This window comes from Bubalus kerabau, chromosome 13 (assembly GCF_029407905.1).
Source record: "Bubalus kerabau isolate K-KA32 ecotype Philippines breed swamp buffalo chromosome 13, PCC_UOA_SB_1v2, whole genome shotgun sequence".
Taxonomy (NCBI): domain Eukaryota; kingdom Metazoa; phylum Chordata; class Mammalia; order Artiodactyla; family Bovidae; genus Bubalus; species Bubalus kerabau.
Window position 1 is genome coordinate 48,686,574 of NC_073636.1, and position 20,446 is coordinate 48,707,019.

At 40.6% G+C, this 20,446-nt stretch overlaps 1 protein-coding gene and 1 pseudogene across 15 annotated transcripts in view; both read right to left on the minus strand.

The window, feature by feature from the left end:
• Positions 1 to 250: 250 nt before the first annotated feature.
• The window catches only part of FERMT1 (FERM domain containing kindlin 1), a 61,517-nt gene continuing 41,321 nt past the window's right edge, over positions 251 to 20,446 (minus strand). For 11 of the 15 annotated variants that reach the window (XM_055544272.1, XM_055544267.1, XM_055544264.1 and 8 more), the window contains 7 exons: positions 11,176 to 11,300; positions 10,137 to 10,243; positions 8,791 to 9,012; positions 7,827 to 7,951; positions 6,600 to 6,741; positions 2,697 to 2,866; positions 251 to 1,033 (listed from right to left, as the gene is read on the minus strand). In XM_055544272.1, the coding sequence (XP_055400247.1) occupies positions 1,024 to 1,033; positions 2,697 to 2,866; positions 6,600 to 6,741; positions 7,827 to 7,951; positions 8,791 to 9,012; positions 10,137 to 10,243; positions 11,176 to 11,300 (901 nt within the window). In that variant the 3' untranslated portion in view covers positions 251 to 1,023. Of the gene's footprint in view, positions 1,034 to 2,631; positions 2,867 to 5,774; positions 5,820 to 6,599; positions 6,742 to 6,772; positions 7,709 to 7,826; positions 7,952 to 8,790; positions 9,013 to 10,136; positions 10,244 to 11,175; positions 11,301 to 20,446 lie in introns of those variants that run through there. The other 4 variants (XR_008701568.1, XM_055544273.1, XM_055544274.1 and 1 more) reach the window with 4 other exon arrangements.
• LOC129625649 (developmental pluripotency-associated protein 2-like) lies at positions 18,799 to 19,715 on the minus strand (annotated as a pseudogene).

Consider the following 20,446-nt stretch of genomic DNA (forward strand, 5'->3'; position numbering starts at 1 on the left):
GTAGACCTGGATAAAAAGAGCTCACTATATGTTAGAAAATCTGGTGATGATCAATTGGTTTCAAAAAAGAAGTTGAAACCAAGGATTAAGTAATGTTTCTAAGTCAATCTCACTGCAGAGAATATGCTCAAATCTTGGAATTGTGAGCAAAGGCATATGTTAAGCCCGAAAGTTGCGCTTCTTTTTTAAAATGGAGAAAATATTCACCTTTTTAGAGTCAACAGACTGGAGATGACACAACTAGACCATATTCAAATCTGTAGAAAACTTTAAAAAGTCATATAAAATAACAAAAAAATGCAGATTTCCCCATGTACCATAGATAAGAAAACAAGGTTGAAAGCCACACATTAATTTCAAATTTCATCATAGGAAGTCAGGTGACCTTTGCACCCAATGTAAAAAAATCTGTAAGTTGCTTTTTAGAATAGCAATGTTTATGATTTTTGTCACACTTGCTTTTTCCTCTGGGATGTTGCTGTATAGTCATGGAAGAAATGCTCCCTTAAAAGTCTGGTTAAAACCAGTCAACTCTTTTGAGTGTTTACATGGAAATATCAGACAACTAGGAAAAGCTGAGGAAGAAAGTTGAACCAAAGGTCTAGCTTTGGTCTAGCTTTGGTAAATTAGGTAGAGCTGTGTTTGACAGCAGGCAGGTAAACTGTGATATCAAGGAGCACTATTTTAATCTAGGGCCCAGCTAGGTTCTAAAATAATGGGGCCCAGGACTATGGAGAAATGACCACCAAGTTCAACACCATTCACTTGGCACTGGTTTCTGTACAGAATGTTTCAAACTCAGTTCTTTATGACATGGACCAGATTAGTCAAGTGCCTGAGGCACAATTAATCTTTAAGCTAGGCCTCAGAAGTTCAGGTATTGCCTGAAGATTCTTCACTAACATTCACTTCTAAGGTGAGGCTGAAAGAGGAACTTCCAGTGACAACTTCTGCCTCAGGGCTGAAGAGTCCCCAGCCAAGGATGTCTTGAGGTGGCCCCCCGAATTGCAGAGATCTGTCTTCTCAAATAGCTCTGTTGGAAAATAAAGTAACAGTGGATGTCTTTGGGCATCTGAGGTCCAGCCAGGCCCCCTAAGGTTTGCATCCTAAAAGAACTTCTAAGTGGAAAGGGAGTCTCGGCCTTAACCTTGCAATCCATATCCTTTGTGTGACAGAAGAATATTTATAAAAACATAATAAAATACATCTCATATATCCTTCTATCCCCAGTACTGCTTTCTACTTTCTTAAAACTCACTCATCCCAACAGTGACAAACAAAACAGGAAATGACAATTGAGGCAGCTGTTAATTGGCCCATGTTCATGTCTCATGGCAGAGACGACAAAGCAAAAAGCAGAGGAAAAAAAAAGTTTGTTATCAGCTTTTGATTTACAAAAGTCAAAAGCCTTTAGGGGAAAGGCCATGAGTCATATGTTGCTCAGCTGCTAAGTCATGTCTGACTCTTTGTGACCTGATGGACTACAGCATGCTAGGCTCTTCTATTCTCCACTGTCTCCCAGAATTTGATCAAATTCATGTCCATTGAGTTGGTGATGCTATCTAGTCGTCTCCTGGAGTAAGAAATGGCAACCTGCTCCAGTATTCTTCCCTGGAAAATTCCATGGATGGAGGAGCCTGGTGGGTCACAGTCCATGGGGTCACAGAGTCAAGCAACTGAGCACACACAATCATTAGACACAAATCTAAGAGAACACTGCTGAGTGGTAAGAGCAAGGCTTCCCTATCCCACCCACCCACCAGCCAAAGGCCCAGTAGACGGAAGTCTCCAGGGATGCCAAGAGGTCTTAAATTTGGTGGGCTTTGGGGATGGGCTGTCCTGCTCTTCTCTCCCTTACTGGCTGCAATGGAAACTTTGCTGGAAGCCTCGATGCATGTGGTGGTTTTATGAAGAGAGAACTGGACCCATCTTCTTGAGCCCCAACCCAGAGTAGAAGCTTTGGAGACATGAAGCAGTTTTGAGGAGTGGGATTCCCAGAACCCATGTGTTATCACGTCTTTAGAAGGACTTAAAGGTGGCTGGAATGGAATGGGACTTGCAGCGGGGTGGGGGGCAGTAACCTGTGTCCAAGACAAGAGGGGTCAATGATCACCTTGGCAGATGTCACTCTGGACTCATGACACCAAGGGCCACTACTCTGACACCTTGTCACCAACTAGTACCAGGTAACCCCACCTTAACCCAGATCTGCACCCTAGACCTTCATCCCCAGGACATCAGAATATTCAGGGCTCCCTCTGCCATTTTCACAAGATGGGAAGGTAAAAGCACTTCTGTTAAGGAAAGACCTATTTCTTTTCATATCTAAGTTTGGGGAATAAGATTTGTCCGTACTACATGTGCTACCTGGCTTTCCTCTGACTTAACAACCAAGCCATAAGCACACAGGCAGCTTCCAACCCTGTACGTGTGGGCTCTTCAAGTCACAGGTGGGGCCTTAGAGCATTGCCAAGTAAGGTGCTCTCTCCCACCCCACATATTAAGTTAACTGAGGCTCCTTCCACCACAGGTGGCAGAAGAGTTGGGGGAGGGATGCGCTAGGCAAGGTGTCTGAAATAAGGAGAGGGTCTGGGTGTCCATGGGAATATGTGCTGTCAGCCTGGAGCGTACACACGTTCCGGGCCATGGACCCAGCTCCGGGGAGGCCGCCCTCTGTGTAGGCCTGCTTTGCTCACTCCTGGCCGCCCGTCAACTTGTGGAACAGGTCCTCGTCAAGCGTTTCATTCTGGTCCTTGGAGCGGGTGGACAGGAAAATGTAGCCTCCAATGTACTCATGCACGACTTTGCAATCCGCACTCAGGCAGGTGAACGCAATGGAGACGTTCTGGTCAAACTCGATAGCCACCTGGAAGGGGAAGGCATAGGTACGCTTAAACGTGACAAGGATGGATCTAAAAGCCGCTTGCCTGGAGATGGTCCAGAGCTGAGGACTACTGAGGTGCTGACAGATAGTTTTCCCCAAACCCCACGAAACCCCACTGCTTGCATCAAAGCTTACAGAAAAACATCTCTGCTCTGCGTGCGCCCTCTTGTGGTGTAAACTTTGCCGCACACCTGGGAAAACTCTAAGACCTAATGCAAAGATACTTCTGTCTGTCTCTCTTTAGATGAAAGAACTGTCTAAACACTGTGTGTGGAGGGACAGGATGCTTTGCAGAGTTTTGAGCGGAGAAGAAAAGGCTCACGTGAATTTTTCTATGGCCACGGCCCTCAGTCCTTCCCAGCTAGAAATCATAAACTCTACACTAGAAGAAATTGAAGCTTGACGGGTTCTCTACCTTGGCTACCCACTGGAATCAGCTGAGGACCTTTAAGAATTGATGATCTACATAGAAACATTCTAATCTAGAATGCTTCATTTCTCCCAATTTCTTCTTTCCATCATCCATCCAACAGTGGGTACGTATGGGCACATGTCTCACTTAGATGTGACGTACAGTTTCACTTCCAAAGATCCCTTTCAGAAGATGGCCTTTCAATGAATTTTAACACAAAGTGTGCAAAATGTGTTAGTTTACTAACGGTACTTTTGTCAAACATTGGCTACTCTTTAATATCTAGAGACTAGATATTAAACAATTGGGACATACTGTCCAGTATTTACAAAGAATATACAGTAAAGCTAAAATGCATGTAACTTATACAACAATGGATATGTTGAAATGTTCTTGTACACAAAGCAAAACATCTTTGCAAAGTTCATTCTCTATTTGCAACATCTAAGCCTTTTAGATGCCCTGAGGTGACAACATATGATAAAAAGTAGAGCTAGTGAATTAATCAATTTGTAAATATGATTAGGGCTATGATCATAGCCTAATCATAGCCCTAACCGTAACTCTAACCTAATCATAGCCCTAACCAATTTGTTATAATTGATAAAAAAGTAGCATCTTGGACATGGACTTAATAATCCATCTGAGAAATGTATGTCAGGACTTGTTCATTAGGTTGGCAGCAGAGGGTCAGGAGGAAGTATAAATTGAGGGATATATGTGGATGTGTTCATATATATATTTTGCTTCATGTCTCATTTTTAATGGAATATTAAGGGAATGTAGTATTTTAATCATGACTCTGCCAACATCTTTATATGTAGAGGTCTGTTGCCATTTTTTACTTTTATGAAATCTTTGTCCCAAGAAAGGTAGGACTACATTTTTTCCTTCTAGATTGAGTTGGTGTAGTGTATTCTTGGTTATCAAATACTCTATAGCTTTGGCACTTTGCAATGGTAAATATTCATGATGTGTGAAAAAGCATGATATGTAGCTCTATGATCGTAATTATATAAAAATGGATGCTTAGTTTTATAGATACACGAATGAAACCTAGAAGGACACATCAAATGGTAAACTGCTTGTGATTATGGATGACTTTGTGTTTTGCCTTTTGTGTTTTTTGGTTTCTTATTATGCACATGGTAGCTTTTAAGAAATATATGTTATTTTAAAAACCTTAAAAAAAAGAGTCATTGACTTTGGCAATTCCCAGAGTTGGATTTTTTTCCATATGGTGTTACTGAGGTATAACTGATATATCATAAACAGACCTATTTAAGGTACACAGTTGGGTTATTTTTTAAAATTGCAGTTGATTTACAATGCCATGCTAATTTCTGCTCTATAGCAAAGTGATTCAGATATATATATATAGATATATATATATATATGTACACACACACACACACACACACAGATTTGGCCAAACTATTTGTTCATTCTGTAACATCTTCTGGAAAAACCCAAATGAATTTTTTGGCTAACCCAATATATATATATATATATACACACACACACACACACATTTTTACAATAGCCTTTGCTATTATGGTTTATCATAGGATATTGAATATAGTTCTTTGTGCTATACAGCAGGACCTTGTTTATCCATTCTATATACAAAAGCTTACATCTGCTAAACCCAACCTCCCCCTCCATCCCTCCCTCAACTCTCTCCCCTGTGGCAAACATCAGTCTGTTCTCTATGTCTGTGAGTCTGTTTCTGGTTTGTAAATAGGTTCATTTGTGTCATATTTTAGATTCTGTATCATATGGTATAGCCATATAATTGATATCATATGGTATTTATCTTCCTCTTTTTGACTTGTTTCACTTAGTATGAGGATCTCTAGGTGCATGCATGTTGCTGCAAATGGCATTATTCTGTTCTTTTTCATGGCTGAGGGGTACTCCATTGTAACTATGGACCACATCTTCTCTATCCATTCATCTGTTGTTGGATGTTTAGGTGGTTTCCATGTCTTGGCTATTGTGAATAGTGCTGCTTTAAACATAGAGGTCCACATATCTTTTTGAATTAGAGTTCTGTCTGGATATATGCCCAGGAGTGGGATTTCTGGATCATATGGTAATTCTATTTTCAGTTTTCTGAGGAACCTCCATACTGTTTTCCAGAGTGGTTGCACCAACTTATACCAAGAGTGTAGGAGGTTTCCCTTTTCTCCACACCCTCTCCAGCATTTATTGTTTGCTGATTTTTTTTAAATTTTATTTTATTTTTAAACTTTACATAATTGTATTAGTTTTGCCAAATATCAAAATGAATCTGCCACAGGTATACATGTGTTCCCCATCCTGAACCCTCCTCCCTCCTCCCTCCCCATTCCATCCCAATGTTTGCTGATTTTTTGATGATGGTCATTCTAACTGGTGTGAGGTGGCGCCTCACTGTAGTTTTGATTTCCATTTCCCGGAGGTGGATTTATATGGCCTTGAGGGTGTAGCAAGGTTTTTCAAGCCACTGCCTTAGAGGCCATCTAATCTCAGACCTTCATGCTACAAAAGAGTTAAGACTGTCAACAGCTGTGCTGAGAGGAATCCATGGTTCTTAAAAAAATGTGAGTCTCTTAACCTCCCTCTACAGTGACAGCTTTCTACTGGAAAAATGGGAATGCCAATGGAATGAGGTAAAGATCCTCTATCATCATTAGAAGAATGTTTTAAATCATCAGGACTCTCAGGTGTCTCTGACTCAGTCCAGCACAGCCTGTGGCGTAGGTGTGGCCTGGTTCCTAGGGCAGTGATGATCAGGGTGGACGGCTCCTAAAGTCAGAGGTGGAATTTTCCCTTGTCACCCCTGTGTACCATGCTGGCTTCTTTGGTACTTTTCCCCTTTGGGACTAGAATGCTCTCTACGTGGGCAGCTGAGCCTGAGAGTCCTCAACCAGTTATACCTCTTGGCAGCCAGTCAGATGAGGCCTGTTTTGGATTTATTCTGTATGATATATACATCTCAGGTGGCTTCTGCTAAGTAATTATCAGCCTAAATCTTATATAATCATACATGAGTTGAAGGAAATTAAACTACTGAGCAATTTTAGAGTCTGTCTGTATGGAGACCAAGCCAACTTATGTTAATTCAAAAGCATTTGGCCTATACTTGTTAGGGAACTGCCCAGAACTGCCTGTGATTATTTTAGCAGACAATTACCACATGCTTGTGGTTTCTAAATTCTAGGTATAAGAATACCTTCTTAAAATCAGAATAAACTGCAGTTCTGAGGGAGCACAGGTTTAATAGGTTCAACACTGAATGTATCCAGACTTTCACTTTACCTGCCGAATTTCCCAGTTTACATTCCACTGTTTCATATTTGTAAATCTCCATGTTGTAATTGGGATCCCAGTGGCTGCATCGATTCTAATCAACCTATTATATGAAATTCCCAGAATGTCATCTTTTTTGCTTCCTTTAAATCTGAAAAAATTTAATTAAAAGATGTAACTGCTTCCTGTGACATGATGTTTATTCATACACAACTTCTTAAAAATAATACCAACACTTCTAAATCATTTCTGAAGAGTAGACAATGAGGGATTAACTTTCTGCAAAGGGCATTATTATTGTGATAGAGAGAATATGAAGGCTAGAGAGAATTAGGATGTCCTGCTGACATTATTTAAATGAAATTGACATCAGAGGAAAGCAAAATAAGAGGTAGTCAAGTCAATTAATTCAAATTAGTACCAACTGTGTATGCCAGGCACCCTTCTAGGCACTGCTTAGGCACCGTGACTTAAGCAGACAGAAAGAACATTCCTAACCTCATTGAGCTTATATCCTAGCTGGGGGAGAGGGTCTGAATAAGTGAAATATATATGTCAGATAAGATCATGAATGAGAATAAAGCACAGAAGTGAGACAGGGAATAATGGCGAGAAGGTTGTTACAATTTTAAATAGGGTGTCGGGGAGATCTTAGTGAGAAGGCAGATTTGATTGAAGAACTGGTGTCTAACAGGGCGTGAGTTATGTGGATACCTGGAGAAAAAGTATCTTAGGCAGAGGGCACAGTGCAAAGGCCTGAGCTCTCCTTCCCTCACCAGCCCCCTCATGCTCAAAGCCCTGCCAGGAGGCCAGTGTGGCTCCCTGCCAGGAGGCGAGGGCAGCATGAATGAGGGGAGAGGAAGTGAAATTCCAGAGTTAAGGTCCTGCAGGGCCACTGTAAGGATTTGGCCTTTACCCTGACTGTGACAGAATGCCTTTAGATGGGGTGAGAAGAAGCCTGACAGAGTTTGACTTAAAAGGATCACACAGGCTGCTAAACTGAAAACTTAGGGGACAAGCAGGAGAAGCAGAGAGATCAGGTAGGCACTCTTAACAGAGGTATGGAAGATTGTCATGAGCAGCCAAAAGTGATGGTCCATTTGTGAACAGACAGTACTCTAAAATTAAAAAAAAAGAGACAATTTTATATTCTAGACCAAATGAGAATAAACTGGATTCCAAGGAAGCCACTTAGAATTGAACAGAAAGTAAGAGGCAAGCAAACATTATAATCACCTGACAAGGTAGTAGGTGAGGCCGAATTCAGGTAGAGATTGCCATGCCTGGATGAATCGCAGCTTGGCTTCGACCAGGGGCATCTGGGCCACGTTCTGGTGGGCTTCCAGAATGCAGGCTGCCAGCTAAGCAGAAGTGGGAGACGTCAAATTCCCTTTAGCAGGCACTGACTCTCTACAGTAAGCATCCTGTTGGCTTCAGGTCTCCAGTGAGAAGAATGAACACAAAACCCAACTGTAGCTTCACAAAGACAATTCCTTTCCATTCATTCATTCATTCACTCTCTCTCTTTTTCTATAATACATACAAATCACTGGGGAGAAGCAGGATGATCAGGTAATATGTAGGCTTGCTTTCTTTCTGGGGTCTGTGGAGTCTCCATGGGCAATGGTTCTACTCGAATGATTTTACTGTGTAACTTCCAACCCACTCTTATGGAAGCATAAATTTAAAATTTTAATTTGTGGGGACTAAATCATTCTTTCAGAATTTTTATTCTGGGAATATTGCCATGTTCAGTTAGTAGTGCAGTCATCGCGATCAAAATTAACAATAATTTGGGACTTCCTTGTTGGCCCAGTGGTTAAGAATCCACCCTCCGATGCAGGAAACATGGGTTCAATATCTGGTCGGGGAACTTAGATCCCACATGCTGCAGAGCGACTAAACCTATGTGCCACAGTGACTGAGCCTGCATGCTCTAGAGCCTTTGTGTTGCAATTAGAGAGAAGGCCACTTGCCACAATGAAGACCCCTCATGCTGTAATTAAGATCCAACACAGCCAAATAAATAAATATTTAAAAAATTAATAATTTCTTAATATCATTTGATACCCAGTTCATAGTTAAATTTCCCCATTAGCTGATTTTTCATGATGATGATCTCAATCAATTTAATTCCCTATTCTATTTCAGAAAATACAGAATGTACTGCAAATAATCACCCCAGCCAGATTAGCAGTACCTGTTTAGACTTGTGCTTTTTTGCACACCGAGGTGACACAAAACATTCTGGGTTCATGTCCATGTTTTCGAGACCAGAAGCCACCTGAGATGCTGAGTTCCGGTTTTTCATTTTCAGAAAAGAAAGGATGTTGAGGACCTCTGGCTGGTAGGAGCTGTCTGCCATGGTTTTGCCCTTTGATGCCAAGATGCAGGCAGCCATCCATTGGGCATACTGACTCTCCTGCAAGAAATACCAGAGGGCTGAGAAGCAAGTTCAAATACAAAGCTGCCATGCTGGGAACAGAGCAGGATTTGCACCATCATTCTAGAAGATGTGGGGTGGCATGCATTTGAACTGTCTGTTAATCACCTAATTTAACACCATATGAGACTTTTTGAGTCCTGTATTGAGTTTCTAGATACCAAGGGACTGGAGAACAGGAATGTTGACTTTGAGAAATTCTGTGTGGAGAACTTTGAATTTAAAGATGAACCAAGGACACAAAGGAACTTCATGGAGCACAGACAGGTGGAATGTCCTTGATGTATATTCCCATTTTCATATCATGTCTTATCCCTTTGATAGAAGACAGTGAGGAAAATCATTAACTGACTTTTCATATTATTTCTCCCCCAGCCTGTCCTTAGCAAAGCTTCTAATCCTATGATAGGAATCATAGGTGGATTGTCAACCAGCTAGTTGTGGCTTCTATTGTTCTTTAATGTCTGTGCTCATTCGCTACCTCAGGGAGCAAAGGGGAGTGGTCCCAGAAGCCAAGGGGATGTGGGTGAAGAGTGAAATTAATTCTTCAGGGCAACAGTAGGTGTGGTTCACTGAATCACTGGCCTCAGTCATCACCCTCCTTGCATCCACATCTCTAGCCGTGTAATTTTGCAGTCCCTCCCATCAGAGCCAGAGTGTAATTTCCCATCTTTTGACTTTCAGCCTGGCCAAGGATGTGCTTTAATCAATGGAGTGTGGGTGGAAATGACCGGGTACCTACCAACTGACTCCAAGCTTAAGCGTTAGGAGGTCTCACACATTCCTGCTTTCCTTCTGGCACTTCTGCCATCACTATGAGAAGAGCCTCCCCAGGCAGCTTGGGGCTCAAAGTAAAGCCCATGAGCTCAGCCAGTGGTAAAGAGCCAGCTGAGCCAGGTGGATGGCTTGAAGCAGATTTGTCCAGCTGCCCACAGCCTGAATCATCCAATCCCTAGTCACCTGGCAGAATGCTTATCGGTATGTGTCTTTATGATTTTTGTGATTGTTACAAAGCAGGAGCTGACTGATGAGTGCTCTGATTTGAGAAAACAACTGAGATGGTTTGTCTTGAGGCTTAATAAAAGAGAAGTGATTTTACTTACATGGTCACATCTCAGATACACTTCATTCATACCATCAGCAACCGGGATTAGTAATTTGATTCCAAATTTTCTCCCTGCTACATTCACATCCGGCACAACTTCACAACCTGAACGATAGAAGGCAGGGAAAGAACTGAGTTCTGAGAAATCAAATATCAGATGTGCATCTAAAAACAAAGAGTTTGAACATAAACTCCTCAGATTTGACTCTCTTCTGAAAAACTGAATTGCAGGCTGATAACATTAATTAAAGCAGGGGTCCCCAACCTCTGGGATCTAATGCCTGACGGGCTGAGGTGGAGATGATGTAACAATAATAGGGATAAAGTGCACAATAAATGTAGTGTGCTTGAATCATCCCCAAACCGTCCCCCACCCCCGCCCCCAATCTGTGGAAAAACTGTCTTCCACAAAACTAGTCCCTGGTGCCAAAAGGGCTAGGGACTGCTGAATTAGATGATCATTAGGTAAGTTAGGACCTTAACATGGATAAATAAAAATATTTTATTTTATGGATTTCTTAAATATATCATCGATTGACTTCCATTTCAGGCTAATTTGGCTAACTCATGTGATCAGCTATTGAACATAATCTTTGAAAGAATTAAAGGAGAGGGAATTCTCCGATTGTCACAATGATAAGGGAATTGAGTGCACTAGTTAATTAAATTTTTAATTAATGGAGTTACCAGTACACTCACAGCCATTTTCAGAAATAAAGCCCAAATGTGACATTGAATTAAACATAATTGTTTTGGAATTCAGAAAGCTTTACAGGATCCAACAACGTCTCCTGTACTACATTTATGACAACAATTACCATCACATCAGAGACTTGGACACACTGGGAAAGAAGGGATGGCATACTAACTGATTGTTTTTTCACTGATTTGCATTCCAGGTTCGTACTTCACGGGGAGGAGGAGCTTCAGGCAGGTGGCCATTGACAGCCCATGACAGAGGTTTCTCTGGGAGTGAACATGCTTTCACCCTCTTGATGGGCCAAGTCAGGACATACTGAGATACTGGACCCTCTTACCTCTAAGGTTTAATTTTTCAACTGGTTCTCCTTGTTCAAGTTCCTTATTCTTAAAGTAGGCTATAGATGTGTCTTTAAAGACAAACCAATATTGTTTGAAAGCTTTTAATATTAGCTTTTTGGGCCTGCAAATTAAAGTACAGTAAACATTTGAAAAACCATCCAGAAATGTAGGACACATTGCAAATTCAAGCGAATCAAGATGCTCTAGAGATCCTTTCAAACAACATTCTCTTTATTTTTTAATAATTTTCAAATTTCTAACTCATTTCTAAAAATGGACAATGGGGGTTTTGATATGAGATGTAGAAGTTAACACAAAATTTCAGGAGCTAGACCACTCAGTGCTACACGTTGGCTCTGCTGTATAAATGTGTGACCCTGGGAAAGACACTGTGTTTGTTTGGGCCATGTGTACTACTTCTGTGTGATGGGAGAGTATCAGCCTTGAATTCACAGGGCTATTGTGAGGGTAGAAAGAGGTAATTTCTGTAAAGTGCCTGGCAAACTGAAGTGCTCAACAAATTATTATTATTATTGTGATGATGTGAGAAACATCCATGAATATGGCAACATCTAAAATTTCAATTTATTTCTTGATTCTGAAAAAGCTGTCCATATGGACAACACAAGCCTCAAGTTACAGACATAAAGATCAGATATAAAAGTAAGCAACCTTTTCTGTATTTTCCTCTTGACCCTAAGAAAAACCAACCAGAAAATTCCCAGTGAGCCACGGAAATCACCAAAATCTATAGCTAATCCATGTAGACCCTACTGTTATTAAAAAATATTTTGAGGGAAGATTTCTAACCATGGTATCTGTTTAGGCCAGAAAACTGTACTCTGGGCTAGACAAGGTTGGCAGTGCCAAAAGAAGACCTCAGCTGAGTCATTCAAACTAGGAAACGAGAGAGCAAGCTGGGGAGCAGGGAAGAGGGTACAGCTAGACAGAGAAAAGGTAGCAGGTTTCATATGTGGTTCAGTGGGACAATTCTGGCTTTGGGGGTGGATCAGGGTACCTCGTTTCAGAGAGGTGGGTTTCTGCATTCAAGAATGGGAGGAAGACAGGAAGCTTGGGGTTAACTGCACTCACATACGCTTCTAGGCAAGTCTTTTAACATGTTGGTACTAATCTTTTGTCAGCTAAAAATGTGCTATCCTTAACACAAGGATAAGGGAAATGTTAATTAAAAAAAACCAGCGTATTATAGGAGATTGTTACATAACAATTATATAATAAAATTGAAAAACATTATATGTAGTTAATATTTCCAGGATTTAAAAAACCACTGCTTAAAAAATAGTTTTATCATGTTGAGAGTTGTAAGATAATTTTAAGGGACATATTTAAAAGGTACCTGTCTAAGAATCAGATTTTCCAAAGTTAACAACATTTTCAAAATAAAATCTAAGGACACAACCTACAAACAAAATATAGTGAAGTCTCAGTTTAGTCTCAGGTGTCTAAATATTTCTATTCAGAATTAAGAATGAAACTGTTTCTCCATTTTAATTGGACTTGAAGAGTATCGAAAGATTTTAAACTCTTCCTACTATCTTCTTCCAGGTTGGGTCATCCTCCAGCTGCTTTCACACATCCCCAGACTCTCATTCCATGTTCCAGAGACTGAGGAAAGGCAGGGAAAGAAGAGTGGAGAAGGTGTCAGAACGGGGAATGATGTACACAAGAATGAGACAGTCCCTTGTACACTGGAAACTATATGACACTGTTGAAAGAAACTGGAGAAGACACAGATAAATGGGAAGATACTCCACGTTCATGGACTGGAAGAATTAACATAATTAAAATGTTCATATTACCTAAAGCAATCTTCAGATTCAATGAAATCCCTATCAAAATCCCAAGAATGTTTTTCACAGATATAGAGCAAAAATTTCTAAAGTCTATATGGAACCACAAAAAACTCTGAATAGCCAAAGAAATCCTGATGGGGGTGGGGGGACAAAGCTGGAGGTATCACACTCCCTGATTTTAAACTATATCACAAAGCCACAGTAATCAAAACAGCATGGTATAAGCAGAAAAACCCTTGCACATATGGACAATTAATTTAGATAAAGGAGCAAAGCACATACAATGGGGAAAGAATAGTCTCTTCAATAAATGGTGTTGGAAAAACTGGACTGTTACAGGCGAAAAAATGAAACAAGATCACTATCTTATTGTTGTTGTTTAATTGCTAAGTCATGTCCGACTCTTTTGTGACCCCATGGACTGTAGCCTGTCAGTCCATGGGATTTGTCCATGGATTTTCCATGGGGTTTTCCTCTGTCCATGGGATTTTCCAGGCAAGAATACTGGAGGGGGTTGTCATTTCCTTATCCAGAGGATCTTGCCAACCCCGGAATCGAACACATGTCTCTTGCATTGGCAGATGGATTTTTTACCACTGAGCCACCTGGGAAGCTTATTATCTTATACCATACACAAAAAACAACTCAAAATGGATTTAAGACTTGAATGTAAAACTTGAAACCATAAAACTCCTAGAAGAAGAATACATAGGCATTACACCTATGTTTGCCAACATTGTTTAGATATTGGTCTTAGCAATATCTTTCTAGCTAAGTCTCCTCAATCAAGGGAAACAAAAGCAAATTTTAAAAACTGGATTTTAAGAAGATTCTGGATGGCAAAGGAAACCATCAACAAAATGAACAGACAAGCTACAGTATGGAAGAAGATATTTGCAAATGATATATCCAATAAAGCAAATATATATATCCAAAATATATAAAGAGCTCATATAATTCAACAATAACAAAAACCAAACAACCCAATTAAAGACTGAGCAGAGGAGATGAATAGACACTTTTCCAAAGACATACAGGTGACCAATAGGTACATGGAAAGATGTTCAACATCACTAATTATTAGGGAAATGCAAATCAAAGCCATAAGGTTAAAATCACTTCATGCTTGTTAGACTGGCTATTATAAAAAATACTAGAAATAAAAAGTGTTGGTGAGATTATGGAGAAAAGAGAACTCTCACACACTGTTTGTTGGTGGTAATGTAAGTTGATGTAGCTACCATGGAAAACAATATGGAGATTCCTCAAAAAATTAAGAATAGAACTACTGTATAACTCAGCAATTTCATTTCTCTGAGTATTTATCCAAAGAATATGAAAACACTAATTTGAAAAGATATATGCACCCTTATGTTCAATGTGGCATTATTTACTATAGCCAAGATATGAAAACAACCAGAGTGTCAATCAATAAATGAATAAAGAAGATATGATATGAACATGTATATGAATATATATGTATATTTTCAATATATATATTCACAATGAAATATTAGCCACAAAATAGAATGAAATCTTGTCATTTGTCATGGACTTTGAGGGTACTACATTAAGTGCAATAAGTCATACAGAGGAAGACAAATACAGTATGATTTCATTCATGTGTGGAATACAAAAAACTAATTAAAAACAGACAAAATAAATGAACAAACCAAAACAAACACATAGATATAGAAATGAGAGTAGCAGTTACTAGAAGGGGAGGGTTGGGGAAAGGGGGGCACAATGGGTTAAAGGGATAAACTATATGGTGGTGGTGGTTGTGGTTTAGTTGCTTAAATTGTGTCTGACTCTTGGGACCCCATAGACTGTGACCCACCAGCCACCTCTGTCCCTGGGATTCTCCAGAAAGTATACTGGAGTGGGTTGTCATTTCCTTCTTCTTCTGGACCCAGGGACTGAACCTGTGTCTCCTGCAATGCAGGCAGATTCTTCACCACTGAGCCACCAGAGAAGCCCATGGTGATAGATGGAAACTACATTTTGGTGGTGAGCACACTGTAGGGTCCACAGAAGTAGAAATAAAATGATGTATATATGAAAATCACATAATACTATAAATCAGTGTTGCTGCTGCTGCTGCTAAGTCGCTTCAGTCGTGTCCGACTCTGTGCGACCCCATAGACGGCAGCCCACTAGGCTCCTCTGTCCCTGGGATTCTCCAGGAAAGAACACTGGAGTGAGTTGCCATTTCCTTCTCCAATGCATGAAAGTGAAAATTGAAAGTGAAGTCACTCAGTCATGCCCAACTCTTAGCAACCCCATGGACTGCAGCCTAAATCAGTGTTACCTCAATAAAAATAAATGAAAAAGTAATCCATAAATTTTACCTGAAGAATGACAAAGAGAAATAAAAGAAAAAAGAATGAGACAGTCTCAAATCCTCATGGAGCTTCCCTTTTAAAGAGAGAAATGTGTAAGTAAATAAATATAAAAAAATGTGGTAAGTCACACAACAAGGATATAGGAGTTGTAACAGAGGACACAATGTTTAAACTCAGAATGAAGGATCAAAAAGCATTTGATGGGAGGAACAGAAAAGAAATTTCAAAAAGAAAAGTGCAGGCAACTGCATGTCCAAAATGCAGAGGTGAGTCAGAGTTGGGTACCTTGCTGGTAGAAGTCGGGTCAACACTTCCTGGACATCTCCCTTATGCTGGTTGCTGCTGGGTTGAGCCATGGAAATGGGCAGAGGGGCAGTTTCTGAAACTACGCCATTTCCATGTCAGGGCTGATGAAGACAAGAACAGCAAGCAGGCTGGGGCCACTGTGGGCCTCTGGATGTATGGCTAAGAAGTTGGACTTTATTTTCTAGAAAAATGGTTCTCAAACTCTGGTGTTCATAAGACATGGAAGGAACTTATTGGAGATACATAAGCCTGGACCCATTCCCAGAGTCCTATTCAGCAGGTTGAGTTTAGGGCACAGGTGTCTGCAATTTAGGTAAGCTTTCCTAACATGGTTTCCTAGTTCGCCCCATAATCTCCAAAGTAAATCTGTGCACAATCTATCTTTAAAATATTTTGAGTACCTACTTCCTAACATATTTACAGTTATTGGAAATTATATATGAAAAGTTCATTTTGTTTCAGGAAGGGAGGTTATACAAACCCCAGTGGAGGAACCCCACTGTTCGCTGTGTTTACTGATTACAATATTCATATTTTAATGCTGTCTATCTGTTTGTGAAGGTTTTTGTTGAAGCAAGGCTACTAATTTTCATATTCCTTGATGTCAATCACTCACTTATGCAAATTAATCAGGATACATTGTAATTTAGTATTTTTAATAAGTGTGTTTCAAATATACTATCACTCAATTTGGATGCTGTTTAACACAGAAAAATTCTGTTTCCAGGTTTTAAAGGTGAGCAGATAATACTGTTTTAATAGGCAGGATCGTTACTGGCAACACTGTGGCAATGGAAACATTTCCAAATAACTCTCAAAATGTTCTCTTCAGCATTCAGTTCAGTTCAGTTCATTCGCTCAGTTGTGTCTGACTCTTTGCGACCCCATGAATCGCAGCACGCCAGGCCTCCCTGTTCATCACCAACTCCCGGACTTCACTCAAACTCATGTCCATCGAGTTGGTGCTGCTATCCAGCCATCTCATCCTCTGTCGTCCCCTTCTTCTTCTGCCCCCAATCCCTCCCAGCATCAGAGTCTTTTCCAATGAGTCAACTCTTCGAATGAGGTTTAATATCTTTCAAAATCTAGTTCCATACTCACTCATTTTACAATCACCTTTAAAAAATTACAGATTAACTGTATCTATTATTTTTAAAGTATCTGGAGACTCACTACCAATGGCCACTTATCATCACAGAAAAGTCATAGATTTGGAACAGTTTTTTTTTTTTTAAAGTATAACACTTATAGGTAATTTTGCATGTGATAACCAGTGAGCCTTAGAGCAGGACCAAAGATTTTCATGGTCAGCCTCGATCTCTTTAAAAGTACTGTGAAGAGTCTCATTTATAAATTGAATCACACTGACAGTTTTCTATAGCACACTGTGTATGTCTGATTGGAACTTCTTTGCTATAGTAATTTGACTGTGAATAACTCCATGAATAAATTTTATGTATAACCTCTCAGCTATAACCTTGCTGTGGAGCCATTTATTTCAAAGCAGTCTCTCCAACAGTGGTTATACCTTACAGTTTGGGGATAAATCATTGTTTTTATTAAACATATAATTGACTATTAGGATTGTATCTTGCCTGATTTATATTTAAGGGTTTGTAGCAAGTAAAATTTTGAAGAGATTGATTGGGCATAAAGTTCTAGATTGACTTATCTTCTCTTGTGTGCTGTGTGCTAAGTCGCTTCAGTCACGTCTGACTCTGTGACCCCATGGACCTGGGTCGGGAAGATCCCCTAGAGGAGGGCATGGCCACCCATTCCAGTTTTCTTGCCTGGAGAATCCCATGGACAGAGGAGCCATAGGGTTGCAAAGAGTCGGACATGACTGAAGTGACTGAGCACGCACTCATAGACTCCTCTGTCCATGGGATTCTCCATGCAAGAATACTGGAATGCATGACCATGTCCTTCTTCAGGGGATATTCCCGACCAAGGATCAAACATGCGTCTTTTATGTCTCCTGCATTGGCAGGCTGGTTCTTTACGACTAGTGCCACCTGGAAAGCCCTTATCTTTCCTTAGTCCTTTCAAAATATCTTCCAGGCAACAAGAAATCTTCTGCCCCTATTCTTCTTTTGTAGGAAATCTATCTTTTCTCTCAGACTTTAACAACTTTATCTTACCAATGTTTGGCCATATCAAGATGTACATTTATATTGATTTATTTTGTTGGGATTTGAGATTTCTGAATTTAAGGATTTTGTCCTCAACAATTACGAAAAACTCTCAAGCATTCTTTTTTTTATATGTGATTTTTGCCTTATTTATAGACTTTTTGTTTGTTTGTTTTTAGTTGCTTTATTCATAGTTGCCAAAACTTGGAAGCAACCCAGGTGGCCTTCAAGATATGAATGGATGAATTATGGTACATCCAGACAATGGAGTATTCAGCATTAAGCCTAAAACTGCTAAAAAAAATCTATTAACAAAAACAAAACCAAATTACATTCTATCAATACATAGCTAGTAACAGTCACTTTCAGGTAAACCTCAAGTACAGAATACAGATATTCCCATCTGTACTTAAGGCATCAGGCCACACTGAGGATGGTGAGGACAGAGCATAGCAATCACTGGCATGTGAGTCACATTAACTGTGGGCTCTCCACCATTTATCCTTTTCCCCCTGATTGTTAGTAAGGAGACTGAATCAGTAATTAAAAACTTCTCAACAAGCAAAACTCCAAGACCTGATGGCTCCAGTGATAAATTTTAACGTTTTAAAAAATTGAGGCAAAACCAGTATATAACATTTCGTTACAGTTGTACAGGGCTTTCCAGATGGCACAGTGTTAAAGAATTCTCCTGCCAATGCAGGGGATGCAGGTTTGATCCCTGGGTCAGGAAGTTACCCCTGGAGAAGGAAATGGCAAGTCCTCCACCAGTATTCTTGCCTGGAAAATTCCATGGACAGCAAAGCCTGTCAGACTGCAGTCCATGGGGTCTTAAAGAATCAAGCTCAACTGAACAACAGCGATTGAGCACATGCACACACATAAACACGCGCACACCACTACAGATATACAACACGGTAATTCGATATTTGATACTACAAAAATCTAGTTACCATGATTACCATAAAATTACCCCTATCACCCATTTCCCCACTTCACACTCCCTCCCCTCTGGTAATCACTTATTCTGTTTTAAGACATGGACCATTTAAAAGCAATGATGTTGATGTATCCAAAGCAGGTTTCTTCCTCCTCCCCATTGGGATTAATCTTTTCATAATCTTCTTATCCTCTTAACACATTCAGGGCATAACATATTATCTTCCAGGTCATGAAGAGAGAGGTCATCCTCCTGGGGGTGTTGGGAACCCAGGTGTGACCTGCTTGGAACTGCAGGTGAACCCAACATTCTGTGTCTGCCAAGAGTGGTCTGCTGTGGACCACAAAACACCGGATGCTTGAGGCTTGGGGCAGAAAGGACTGAGAGGTGAGAAGGGCACACGAATTCACAGCCTTCGGCTGAACAGTCCTTGCAGCAATTCTTGACCATGCTGCCAGCACGGCTACCTGAGCTGAAGTTACCACATCAACCATGTTAGTCCTTTCTTCACTTTCACTCATCTTTCTTTTCTGTATACTTCCCCTCTTGGTCATCATGTTGTATTTCCTTGAACATGGGTGCATTTGGGCCTCCCGTGATGATTTAGGAACATACTGATCTTTTTCAGGATAAGCATGTTCTTGGAGTCTCTGATAAACTTCTATTTTCTGGACGTCGGTACTCAACTTAAGTTGTTGGCACCAGTACCACAGTGTCCCGATTCACGTCGTTAATTGGAGGCAATGTAGTTGGCTATGGACAAACTGATCTTCTAAAGCTAGAGCTCCGACAAGCTTCCTCAAGCTCCTTTGTTTGAGGAGGAGGAACTTGATCATTTGTATTCAGTGCCTCCTCTTTGACGTCTGAAGTTGAGGAAACACCTGGTTCCACTTGATGGTCTTCAACAATTTCCTCATTAACTGGATACAATGTGAGAATCATATTTTCTTCATCTAATGGCCCTTCAAAGAAATTCTTCCTGTAATTTGCCTATGCCATTTCAAGGAATGCTCAGAGAAAGGCAGAGCCGCAATGTTCAATCTCTGCAGTTTAATCCTCTTAACCTGAGGGTTTCTCATTTGTGGACTTTTTATTTATTTGGCTGTGCAATGGCACCCCACTCCAGTACTGTTGCCTGGAAAATCCCATGGATGGAGGAGCCCGGTAGGCTGCAGTCCATGGGGTCGCTAAGAGTCGGACACGACTGAGCAACTTCACTTTCACTTTCCACTTTCATGCATTGGAGAAGGAAATGGCAACCCACTCCAGTGTTCTTGCCTGGAGAATCCCATGGATGGAGAAGCCTGGTAAGCTGCAGTCCATGGGGTCGTACAGAGTCGGACATGACTGAAGCGACTTAACAGTAGCAGCAGCAGCATGGGCTTCAGTAGTTGTGGCTCATGGGCTTAGTTGCTCTGCAGCATGTGGAATCTTCCCAGATCAGGGATCGAACCTGTGTCTCCTGCATTGCCAGGCAGAGTCTTATCCATTGCATCACCAGGCAAGTCCAGGAGTATTCTCTTTTGAATGCTTGCTTCTCCACCCTTTTTTCCTTCTTAAACCCCTAGTTGAACCCTCTTATTCTACCTATATCATATTTTCCACTTTTATCTTTCTAAGTCCTCTCCTTAACTTTTTTTATTTTTGGCCATGCTGTGTGGCTTGTGAGATCTTAGTTCCCTGACCAGGGAACAAACCTGGGCCCTTGGCAGTGAAAGCTGAGTCCTAAG